Source organism: Spodoptera frugiperda, chromosome 3 (assembly GCF_023101765.2).
Source record: "Spodoptera frugiperda isolate SF20-4 chromosome 3, AGI-APGP_CSIRO_Sfru_2.0, whole genome shotgun sequence".
Taxonomy (NCBI): Eukaryota; Metazoa; Arthropoda; class Insecta; order Lepidoptera; family Noctuidae; genus Spodoptera; species Spodoptera frugiperda.
The window spans coordinates 4,583,889-4,596,622 of record NC_064214.1 but is presented as its reverse complement, the minus strand read 5'-3'; the positions used below and the strand labels follow the sequence as shown (position 1 = coordinate 4,596,622).

Below are 12,734 nucleotides of genomic sequence, written 5' to 3'. Positions count from 1 at the left end.
AACCACAGACAATAGAGAGTTAAGTTGAGATGTTGTGAACAGCAAAGATTTAAGATTTTTAGTCGATTTATAGTGGAAAAACTAAACTATAAACAGTTACTATAGAATTTTTCGCTTTGAGTATTATGCGTTAAGTAATAAAATATATCGTGGAATCGGGTAATAAAATAACTTGTTTCTTTTTTCTAATAATGTATTGTTGTTTTATTCCAATTTCATGGTAAGATTCGACGTAAAAATGATTTAACACAGTACTTATAATTATTTTTAAATACGATTCAAAATTATGTACGTCATATTCAAGCTGTAATATAAAATGGTTGTATGAGAATATCGATACTGGATCGAGTCAATCGTACCTATAATCGTACATTCGATTATAGTCGATTCGACGTTCATGACGGCATGCACTAACATGTACTTTGCATATAAAGCTAACAATGTCTATGTTTATTATTTAAGAGCCTAGGTACCTCCTCTCTTACGTTAAGTACGTACTGAAGATAATACAAAATATATTCATATAAGGTGTGTACGTGTTTACGAACGAGACTAACGACCAGAATCCTGCATCAAACAAAGAACTTTTAAGTAAGTCTTTCCTTTTTATTACAAGTTTTTACAAATTGCAATGTATATAAGTATGTGTATGAGTGTTGAATGGAAATTTTCAAGCAAATATCACAAGTTAGTGACTGAGCTGAAATTTTGTATACGTAAAATTTGATCGCGACCCGATCGTAGTCTCTCATTTATTACAAAATGTAGGTGCTAGCCTTATCTGGGTGTGATCTATCTCGTAATCTAGCTATATTATAGACAATCATACGTCCTCCCCAACTCTCGTGATAGTTTATTTATTCGTACGAAATTCTGAATTTAAATTAGACAAAATTAGAATTGAAAGTGGAAAAATAAAATAAAAAATACAATAATACATACCATGCAGACAATATGATTTCCAAACAAAGAAAAATAAACTCAATATCTTTTACTGCTTGAATTTGTTCACCTATTACTCAAATAGCTTGTGGTAGCTATAATAATGCTTTCATTGCAGTTGCAAGCGCGCTGCCATGGAGAAGTTCACTTTCACGTCTGAAAGGACGAGTTCGAAGAAGGACAAACCCACGTTCAATGGGCCTAACTTTTACCATGCGTACAAGGATTCAGAATTCTTACGTATAGATACTAATATTGATACGTTGCTGGAACGCGGCTACGAGTTGAGACAGAAACTAAAATCAATCCAAGATGGAGAAATGCTACTCGTCGACGGAATGAATTTAGAACGCAAGTAAGTTTCTAACTTTACTGTAGAAAAACGTGCTTCCTTCTTCTTCCTTCCTTTCTAGCTTGACTGTTTCGCAGAAAGAGAAGACTCCCATTCATTCCCATTCCTTTCGCTCCGCACCATCATCTAAACTAAAACCGAACTAAACCGACCGCGAGAAGTTGCCGGCGCTAGGACTTAGCCCAAGCACACGGCCACCGTTTGCTCCGCCGTGTCCTGCGGGTGGTCCTGGCATTAATGACTCTCGGCCGCTTCCTCAAACAGAATCCAAAGTCATGTATCTGCCTAAGTGTATAATAAATTATTATATTGACAGTTATTTTCTTAGTAGGTTTTTAGATGACTTGTTTACTGTTCCAGCTCGCCACTGCTTATAAAGAAAACCGGTCCAAAGACCAAAGTGGAGGATTATGAATTCACTTACAACCGTCTGATGGCTCTCACTGCTGCTTACGTTTTCGAGAATCGGCAAAAATTCCCTAGAATACGGTCCAGCGAACCGCAAGGACTCGGCTTGGTATGGGATCAAAATGATTATGACAAGTGCAAACTTTACTTGTCTGCCGTGAGTGGCACTGAGTACATGATACATTGTTTCTCGTTCTGGCCTCTCATTTGCGGACTGCGCAAATTTCAAGTGAAAAAGCTTCCCGCGGATCTGGTCATAAAGATGGGTAATATCAAAAACGCCAAAGGAGTTACCATGGCAAAGGTCTTGAAAAGTAAGATGCCCTCAGCGAAAGTCGTGTGGATGATGTTTCCAGAGGCTACCACAAAGGAGTTGGAAACTCTGATCAATGACAAACCTGAATTTAAGTGCTTGTTCCAGGATTGAGTGACTGTGTCATGCATGCACAAGTCAAAAGTTATACATATGTGTTGTACAACACACCTTATATATTTTCATTAAATCTGTTGTTATATCGATATATAGCATCAGCATTATAATATTATAATCTTGTATCAAATTCTTAATAAACCTAACATGATCTGGCGTGTAAATTATTTTGTACCTGGTTTAAATAATTGTAGTTAATCATTGTTTTAACTAAGAAGACAAATCTCCTGTACACCAACTTAATATTTACATAGGAGAAGAAGCCTATAGTCCAAGTCCAACGGTGGGCCGTCATAAACTTTTAACAATGATCATGATTTATGGGCTGATAGACACACCACTCAGTTATAGGTTCGGTAATACACCAAACTATTCTATAATACTAAGATTATTTTTAATAAACAATGATTTTGCAACCTCGATCATTCCCACTCATTACATCTCACTTTGTCACCACAAGGAAACAAGTGACAATCCCACAAATTGATTATTAATCGTAACAACATTACATTGTAGTGTAATATGTTATGTATACTGTATACGTGGCCACAGGAAGCTCTGCACAAAGAGGAGAGGAAAGAGAATAGTGAGGCCTGTAGTGGGATGATCACGGCTAAAAATAAAATAATACGTAACACATTACTGTGTATGTGTAATTATGATAAGCATACAGAGTAATGTTCATTTGCATATACATATTTATATTGAGATCTCCTTTTAAAAAGCAACTGTAAGAAAACAACATATTATTTTAAAGCATTTTATTAATTTCAAAAATAACTAGCATATAATCACGCAGTATTACTAAATTTACAATATACTATAAGGAAATACACACAAAGTAGCGAACAATATCGTTGTTACAAAATTCCAACAACTGTTTAACAATTCAGTACTAATAGTTTACTTTGTCGTTATCCAATTTACTAATAATATACAATACCAATTTATACGTATCTCCATTAATTTCTAATATGCCTACTTACGTCTAATTTGTTTTTACATTGATATATGCATAAAGCGATGATCACTGACATAGAAATAAAGTTGTTAGTGTAATAAGTCCAAGATGTACTAAAATAATAGAGGACTAGAGATAGGATTTAGGTCGATAACACTCGATTACTGACTCTAGTCCAACTGTGCAACGACGCAGCGCCACAGTCATAGTCAAATAATAAAAGCAAATATCACGGACACGCCAACGATTACAAACAGATCAAGTCATCTTGTAAAACAGTCCAAAAATGAAGTAAATCAAACTTATTTAGTAGAACAGTTAGCTATGGCTCCATCATTCTGCGAGATCCTGTAATGTATGTACACGGTTCCATCGGCCAGCTTCATCTATTTATAACCATTGCGAAATTTCATAAAGTCCACCTTCATAGAGGAGACTAAATCCATCCATTGGGGTTATCACGTGGAAATTATACATAGTAATGATTTTACATTTGAGCTTCGAATAAAAAGGTTCAAATAATATTTGTGACATAGATGGTGATTTTATTCTGTAATACCCACAATAAAGAGCATCGTCACTCCTTGTACCAGGCGCCTCGAAGCGCCAACAGTAATTTTGCTGATACATAAACTATATGTTATATTAAAAAGTTCGTCTTACTTATCCCAATGTACATAATTACATCTATTCAAATCACGTACGGCACAGCACTGAAATTTTATTTCTATATGGTACCATTATACTACCAATTACAAGGACGTTATATTTGACACGTACAAAAATAATGCTATAGTACCTTCAATCATACGGTCAATGGACAATAAAATTATAAAATAATAATTAATCAATACGATACAATATAGATTTGAAATGTATAAACTATGAGAGTTAATTAAAAAGAAAAACTAAGTATAAAACATAAATTCACAGAATTATGAAGTTATACTAGTAAATAGTATCGATATAATACATAGTAACATATAAATTCCGCTTTGAGCTGAGCTACCGATTTTACAATACTGTGACAAAATAGACATCAGAGTAACACCAAGTTTATGCTAAAACTGACATTCCAACTACTTATAATAACTTTACCCTAGACGGCAGGCGTCGGCGTTAATCGCTTCTTTGACTACACTAATTATCTAAGTTCTCCTTTGTTCTCAATTTTAGTATAAACCCGAATCATACCTTTGCCTTATGAGTCTATTTCGTATGGCAGTTTATCAAGTAAAGGTATCGAATTCGGTGGTATTACAACGAATTAAAAGAATACGTAGCCTCAAAAAGTTCCTAAAATATGCACTGATCATTCCAATCTAAAACGCTAAATAACGATTGAAACAAAAGTACAAGTGTGAAAACGTACGTGTCGGTCAGTGCGTGAGCACGGTGGAGTAGAGGCACAGCGGCAGCACGTGTCGGTAGGGCAGGCGGTAGTTCTTCACCGTGCGCGCCGCCAGGCAGCGCAGCGACGTGTAGCGCAGCGGGTTCACGATGCTGGCCAGGCTCTGCGCCGACGCCTTCAGGATCTGCTCCGCCGTCTCGCCCTCGTAGTTCACCGTGTCGATGTGCGCGCCGTGCGCCAGCAGCTCGCGGACCACCTCCGCCGGGCACGGGTTCAGCTGCGGCAGACCAACGTCATCGTCATCGGACTCGGCCCACAAATACGTCATCGCAACAAATGGCGAAGTGGCATTCATGTACATACCTTGCAGACGAGGTGCAACGGAGTGTTCCCGTCCGCGTCCCGCGCGTCCGGCGGCGCGCCCAGCCGCAACATGAGCGTCACCAAGCGCGCCGGGGGCGCGGGGGGCGCGGGCTCCGTGGCCAGCCACGCGCGCCCCCCGCGGCCCCGCGCCCCCTCGGCCGAGCACGCCACGTGCAGCGCAGACCGGCCCTGGCGGACCTGCAACACACCACAAGTCTTTACAATCTCACGATCTCAACTACGATGCCTCCGAAATACCTTATGTAAATGAAAGTGTAAACTCAATGAAAATTGCACTAGATTCATCTTTCAAAGCATTATTAAACTCAGTGAAATTATATTACCATTATAGCACATTTAACTCTGTAATTTTGCTGTGCAGGAGAGAATTTTGTATTAATGAAAATGGGAATAGGGCGTTATATACCTTACTTTCTTGATACCACGCTGTTAATTTACGAGCTTTTTTTAATACTTATTAATTATTACAAGTCGTTATAAAATGTTAACATACGACGTTTAAATAATAGTTGTGTTGTAACGCCACAAAAGGTTGAACACTCACCGTAATGTCTAGCTTGACGAGCGAATACACAGCCTTGTGGATCTTCCGGGACACCTCCTCGGTACAGTCGGGCTCCTCGAGCAGGCGCGCCATGAGCGCGGCGAGGTGCAGCGAGATGACGAGCACTCGCTGCAGCGTGCTGAGCGTCTGCTCGCGGTCGATGCTGAGCTTGGAGTCCAGCAGCTCCGTGCCGCGGTGGATCTCGTCGAGCGCCTTGGAGAAGACGGGCTCGATGTCCTCGAAGGTGACGGGCGGCACGATGCGGCCGCGCAGCGGGGGCCGCGCGCGCTCGGCCAGCATGTAGGAGAACAGCTCGGCGAAGGAGTACAGCGAGGACTGCGTGAGCGGCGACAGCGGCGGCAGCACGGCGCGCTGCATGTCGAGCGCGTGGTGCCACAGCTGGCGGCAGCGCACGAAGCGCCCCGCGTCCGCGTACACGGCGCCGCGGTAGCGCACGTAGTACGACGTGTCGGGGTGCGCCGGGCCCAGGATCCTCTCGCGGATCACCAGGGCCTGCATCCTCATGCCGTCGGGGTCGGCGAGTATTTCCTCTAGTTGTTGCGCATTGCTGGGCTCCACCGCAAAGTCGTAAGCTTCTATGCGTGGGACGTCTTTAGGCTTAGGAATGGGTTCGCTACCGTCCGCAGGGAATCTGAAAACACACAAGAATTATTTTAAAAAAGTATTCTGTAGTAGAGCGCAGATCTACGGAAGACGCAATGCGTTTTCTATTGTGTCTTATACACCACCATACAACAGGTTAAGGAACTTCAATTGGGAAGTACTTGGAATAATGATATTAATATATTACCTGTCGTCCATGGCTCTCTTCCACAATGCGAGCGCCCCGACCATGTCGCGTCGTTTGTCCACATAGGTGGCCCCGAGCAGCTCTAGCGCATCGATGCGCTGTTGTCTTGTTACAAGTCCATGTTCAGCGTTTATAAGGTGTTCTACTATATGTGTGTGTCCGGTAACTGATGCTGCTAGGAGTGGCGTCATACCTGCGGACCAACAAATGATACGTTAATATACTTGCATCTTAAGAGTGAATTAATCAAGACAGAAAATCATTAGAAGGGAATGAACAATATGAAAATATTTACCGTATGAATCTACGTCCATAGTGGCTCCGTATCCTAACAGCATTTTGAGTATATTGAGGGAGCCGCTCTCTGCGCAGTCGTGTAGCGCCGTGTTTCCTTTGACACTCTTTCTGTTCACGTCGGCATTAAGCGATAACAAGTACTTAGCGATTCTAATGTGGCCTTTGTAGCACGCTATCATTAAACACGTGTGCCCGTGCCGATTTGCTATTTCTATGTCTGAAAACAAAAGCATTATCTATTTATTTTCACATGTTTGTATAGTTACAGTAACATAATATCCTCAGATCCGCCTATTGCTAATGTAAAGGTATTTAAGTGTACTCTGCATGAATAGATAAGAATAGAAAAATCTGTAGGTTCCTCGTTGAAAATGTAAATGTATTTTTGCACAGTGGCTTGACTTACCGGCACCATTGTCGACTAGGAACTTAACGATATCATAATGGCCGTCGAAGCAAGCTGCCCTGAGCGGCGTGCTGTGTGTCCTCGTGGTGGAGTTGACGTTGGCGCCGGCGCGCACCAGCAGCTTCACCAGCGGCAGGTGGCCGGCGGCCGCGGCGCACCACAGCGGGGGCGCGCCCTCTATCGTCTCACCGTCGAATGTCACTGCAACATTTCAATTGCCAAATGTATTATACATTCATTCAAAACATTTTTATAGTATATAGTGGAAAAAGGGAAAAATATAATTAATTTTAAGCTTCGAGAATTTTCTCGAGTTCTCTCTCTTTTTTTAACCTATTTAGGTACAAGATATAATAATTGTTTTACTTTAAATAACCACATAGGTATCTAAGTATTAACTATAGAGCAATGCGGTAATCATTTAACACTGATCATTCGAAACACGTTATAATTAAGTTTTAACTCTGTCAACATAAAAAAAATGTCGCCGAGGTTTAGTGAAACAATTTGTAGTGAAATGGCTACTGGCCAATGTATTGACGCAATTGGAAAGCAGTTACGACAACCCAACCCGTGACGACATGGCTTGAAACAAATATTTATATATTACTTAGTAAGTACATATCTAAGAGAGGAGCTACTGATTTATTATAACTGCGTCCTGAATAACTGACGCGTTATGCCGACAGTGAATGTCGAATTGGCCACATGACTGGTCGTTGAGGAATAATTTCAAAAAAAAGTATGGCAAATCGCTGATACAAGTCGTAAGTGTGAGGAGCCAATGGGCCGGCCTGATCAATAGATACCACGGCCTCACAAAAACCGAATTGAATCAACGCTTACGTTGTTTCATTCGTCGTCGTAGTGAGTTGCCCTCCCCAATCCCCGAATACCCACCCAACAATCCTCAAATTCCTATCCTAACCCCCAAAAGGCAAAGAACTTATACGCTTCTGGTGTTTCGGGTGTCCATGGGCGGCGCAGATTGCTTACCATCAGGCGATTTGTGATCTGTTCATTTACCGGTGTATCCGATAACACATGCACGGCTCAGTATTACGGACCCCACATCAAGCTGGGAGGTAACAATTGAACAAAATGATAACCTGGTGATTTAAAAAAAAAGTTAGTGAGATCCACTAATTGTTGTTCCAGGTCTGAGTGCAATGTGGATGTGAATTTGAAATATGGTAACGCACCGATGACAGACGAGAAATTGTATGATACTGTTTTTGTTTCTTTCGTTAAAATAAGTGTGTGTGTTACCTGAACCAGGTTGTTCGATGTCCGCTTTACATCTCTCGATTAAATACTCGGCGACGTCGTAATGACCGTTTCTGCAAGCGATGACTAGTGGCGTCGCTCCCCCGACCTTCGCACCCACCAACATGTTCAGCTCGTCTGCAGAGCGCCAACTGTGTAGGTACGCCTGGAACCAACAGACACAACTCGTTATAACCACGTTACTAATTACCTATCGTAATAACAATTTTCTGTAATATAAAGATATCCGATTCTCGGCTTAAAGTTCAATAAAATCGCAACGTACCCGACCTAGTCTGGAATCGCGTTCCGACTCTGTCTATAAGCTCGTCCCTTATTAGGTTCGTAGGTATTAAATTTTTGTATAAATTACTAATCTTAGACCTGTATTAAAAAATAAAAATAAGTAAATCTATTCCAAGACCAGAATGTTTAACACAAATTATTATTAATGTCATAATGTTTCTAAGTAACAGGTATCGTAAAAAAAAAGGACATAAACAACACCGTCGTTAGCCGGTTTACAGAATGTCAGGTTTAGATTCGCAAAAGTGAAATCCCCAGATATAATAACAACGAAGTTTGGCAAGCGCGCCCGCACCGATTCATGGCGCAACACCGCTTGCGACACGAGTATAGGTACGGAACACCTGTAAATACACCTGCACGCCGATTTATTTTTAAAACGATTTAAATTGATGAAAATAGGATTAAGGAAATGCAGTAAGGCTGGACAGAAGCGAACATTATGTCGAACTGGTTTGACATCCTCGGAGTAGGGTAGGTAGTTTAAAATGTTCTTTAAATATCTTTTGGGTCCATATAAAGAAGGAAGACCTGTAATGAGGTCGGTATAATGCTCTCCTGCGACTGCCCCTGTCCACGTTAATACTAGTTGACTTTTTTTTCTTAACTTGTAGTAGTAGGAAGTACTCGATCGTCATACGTTAAACATTTTTCTAAGACTGATTACTATCACACACGTAAAAAAATTTTCAACAAACTGTACTAATTTGATTACTATAAAATAAAGCGTGCTTAACTTTACGATTACAATGGCAAGATAATATTACTACCTTTCCGGGCACAAAATGTCTTTAAAACGAGTAACCCCTAACTTATTTGAATGCTACCCGAGAATCCCTGAAGGATTTAGAGCTCAGGTTCAAATTTATTACGATCATAACCTTGGCCGACCGACCTTCCAAGTAAGAAGCCAAATAAACAAGGTTTAGCTTAATGCGGGTCACCGCTTCAACTGGTGCTAATACATATGTTAGCGATACCAATAAATATACTATGTACACAGTAGACTGTACAAACAGACACCAAAAGAATTTTGACTTTGTAAAATAATTTGATGTTTGGAGTTGAACAAACTGGAGTTCATTGCTTCGAGAATATGTAATACAAACCAGATAGTAGGTCAATATATTTGTTTAGTTAGACAAGTACCTGCACCGGCTGCAATACTTCAAAGTACTGCAAACTATTTCGATTTGTATTTTCCTTCTTTACTATTAATGTCAAGAAGCATTTTGGCTTCGTATAGTTAAACATCAGAACCGTTAAAGAACCACCTTTTGTGGGATACGAGATACGACGGCAAATGAACTCGGGCGGATCACTTGATAGTAAGCAATCGTCGCCGCCCATGAACACCCACAACACCAGAAGTGTTACAATTTGGAGATAGGAGCTTTGAGATTGAGAGTTTTGGGTATGGGGATGGAGGGAGGGGAAGATTGAGCCTCCAATAACCACCAGAAAATTCCATATGAAATATGGAAATTAGCAAGGACCAAAATATCAATGGCATGGTGTGCTGTCGTTTTGTTTATAATATGTCAAGTTAAGTTCAACTGCTTTTTTTTTTCAAGTTCAAGTTCTGTACTGCCTACCTACTGTAGGTAATTTAAGAGCGATATTAGTAATTTTATATAATTATTATATAATGCACATGCACGCAAACAACTGCGTGACCTTGCTTGATCTTATTTTTAGAATTATTAAACAAGTTTTAACATGTTTAATAATTCTAAAAATAATAATCTTAGTTGGAGTATGGAGTGTCTCTTGCGATATTTTACGTTGTATCCGTTTCGATGGTTTAGAAATTGATTGCCAGCTAACGATACATAGATAGTTGTCGCCAGAACATAGAACACAATCACACATTAGTAAATAATGATAACCAAGTTAGATACATAATAAAAAAATATGGTTACATAATAGGTTTACAAGATTATATCAAAAACTAACTTCTGTCAGCGACTTCGCCCGCGTTCTAATGGGATAAAAGGTCCTGTGTTATTCCAGACCATAATCTACCCCTGTTCAAAATTACATCCGGATCCCTTCAGCCGTTTTGACATAATTGAGTAACCCACATGCATACAAACACATAAAACTCACAAACTTTTGTAATATTAGTAAGGACTTACAAGTTGTAGTGACAATCACAGCAGCGACAAACAAACAATAGACAATTTTATATCTTCGATATCATAACAAATACAGGAGATGTTAATCTCTACAGTGATCAGACACAATACTGACTCATCAATACAAAGCCGTAGCTAATTAAATAGTGCAAAGACAATGAACAAATGAAAATAAGTTATTTCACAATTTCGTATTGTACTGGTGTCCGTGACTGTTGCGCCGACAGATCAACAATAAGCAACATTCATGTTCGACGCTACGTTTTAATGTTGCAATATCACCTTTATAAACACTCGTTTTAATTTTATAAATAATGCTAATTATGTATAAGTCGTATACTTCAATAAAACGAATAAAATGTTCAAAAATAAAATCCGACAAAACAATGAAAATGACAATGAATATTGTGATTAACTTTTAAAATTCATGATATTTGTGTATTAAACTTTTTTATGAAATGTTTTATTGGAATTACAAATGACAAATTACCATTTTCGGTAGTCAATAAATTATGAAATTATAATAAGGTACTATTCTACTGCGCATCTCAGTTGTTTTTTTCTTCTTACAAAGAACATTCTGTTAACATTAACAATAACAAACTCAACAAAAAATAATCTGCGAAATCGGGTCAGCTATCTAAAGATTTGAGCTTAGCAAAACATTTAGAGATTCATTTTTATATTAAAGAAAATAGGTACTGCTTAATTTTCTGCATCTAGTGAATGAATAATGGAATGAAAGTCTGCATCAAGTCTGCATCATAGTAACATCTAATTATATTATTAAGCATTATAAATGTTTAATGTCATTTAGAAAACTGCAGCAACTTGGTATGTAAGAATCGTAGCAATTGGCGTTCCATAGTCTCTCTCTATGTTTGTACCTATACCTACAGCAACTTGTATAAGAATCTGGTATCCCTAATTATTAAAGTTGTTGATCTTATTAGTCACCTAAAACACTGGACTAGCCTATTATATCCTTATCAGATTTATAATTCATAACATTCCAAGCGATTTATTTAAATAACTTTTTTACTTGACTGCTTGTAAATTATTATTGAGGATAACAGAAAAGGACGCAAATAACGTTTATAAAATATAATTCGTTTACTAGTAGTAAAAAGACAACGATATTTCAATGTCGTGGGAGCACGCAAATCCAACTTTATCTGGTTACACAATACCTTCTTTAACCTCCTTAGCAGCCGCCTCTGTCGGCGCAGCAGCGTCTTGCCGCAGTGCCGCAGCGTCTCGATCCACCGGCCTCTCGACGGCATCAGGTCCCACACACCAGCAGACATTGTTATCAAGACATCACAGAATACACTCAATAATATTCACTATTCCTATATCACTAACGACTAACAACACACTTTATTCACCACACCACATTGTCATGTCTTCTCAAATATTTGATCACTGTAAATATGTATAAGATGTTAATAGTTCAAGATGGAATATTTACTTTGTTTATAGATTTTACTTCAAGGTCACCATGTAACACAGAGTTTGATGTACACAATAAATTTTTGGTAAGATATGTTATGGCCTAGTTATGAACATCGTGTCTACGTCTGAGCTCCTCATCCATAAATGGCAGCGATCACTGTTCACGGGCAGTATTTATAAGGTAAGTTAACCGCAGTGAGACACGGTGATATTCTTAATAACAGATTTATTTATATGCGGGGTTTCTCCAGGGGATACACGTAATGCTTGACCTTGAGGCTTTGAGAATGTATGGGCCGTTAACTACTCTTAAATGCATTAATTCTCTGTATTATCTTACTGTCTTTGCAAATGTTCTATTACAATCATATGACATATTTATGTTATCTTTGTTTTGTATCGGATAAGCATAGTAATTATAGTTATATTTTATAGTATAACTTGCAAAAAATCACACATGTCTGCGACTCAGTTTTCGACAAAAAAACTAAACAACATTACTGCGATACGTGTTACATGCTTAAAGTAATTTAATGTAAATTGTACAGTAAACTGATACAAAACAAATATTTCGATAAGCAGTGACATAGTCGCATAGATGTTACGATCTTGGATAAATAACGGAAGACAAGGTGACGAAAGACTAGGTATGTGAGTACAGAATACAGATATTTGCCGTCAAT

The 12,734-nt window shown here is 39.0% G+C and overlaps 2 protein-coding genes across 5 annotated transcripts in view; one reads left to right on the top strand and one right to left on the bottom strand.

Moving 5' to 3' along the window:
* The first annotated feature begins 422 nt into the window (after nucleotides 1–422).
* Nucleotides 423–2,284, top strand: LOC118273900 (uncharacterized). Its single transcript, XM_035591094.2, has 3 exons — nucleotides 423–591; nucleotides 1,061–1,297; nucleotides 1,655–2,284. Exons 2-3 carry the CDS (start codon nucleotides 1,077–1,079, stop codon nucleotides 2,127–2,129), a joined length of 696 nt encoding a protein of 231 aa, XP_035446987.2. The 5' UTR covers nucleotides 423–591; nucleotides 1,061–1,076; the 3' UTR covers nucleotides 2,130–2,284.
* Nucleotides 2,285–2,878: 594 nt separating this feature from the next.
* The window catches only part of LOC118273899 (protein fem-1 homolog CG6966), a 52,766-nt gene continuing 42,910 nt past the window's right edge, over nucleotides 2,879–12,734 (bottom strand). For 2 of the 4 annotated variants that reach the window (XM_035591092.2, XM_050707882.1), the window contains exons 2-8: nucleotides 8,156–8,318; nucleotides 6,887–7,087; nucleotides 6,479–6,697; nucleotides 6,184–6,376; nucleotides 5,373–6,024; nucleotides 4,808–5,005; nucleotides 2,879–4,721 (exon numbers count right to left, since the gene is read on the bottom strand). In XM_035591092.2, coding sequence (XP_035446985.1) covers nucleotides 4,473–4,721; nucleotides 4,808–5,005; nucleotides 5,373–6,024; nucleotides 6,184–6,376; nucleotides 6,479–6,697; nucleotides 6,887–7,087; nucleotides 8,156–8,318 — 1,875 coding nt within the window. In that variant the 3' untranslated portion in view covers nucleotides 2,879–4,472. Of the gene's footprint in view, nucleotides 4,722–4,807; nucleotides 5,006–5,372; nucleotides 6,025–6,183; nucleotides 6,377–6,478; nucleotides 6,698–6,886; nucleotides 7,088–8,155; nucleotides 8,319–10,596; nucleotides 10,749–11,786; nucleotides 12,022–12,734 lie in introns of those variants that run through there. The other 2 variants (XM_035591089.2, XM_035591093.2) reach the window with 2 other exon arrangements.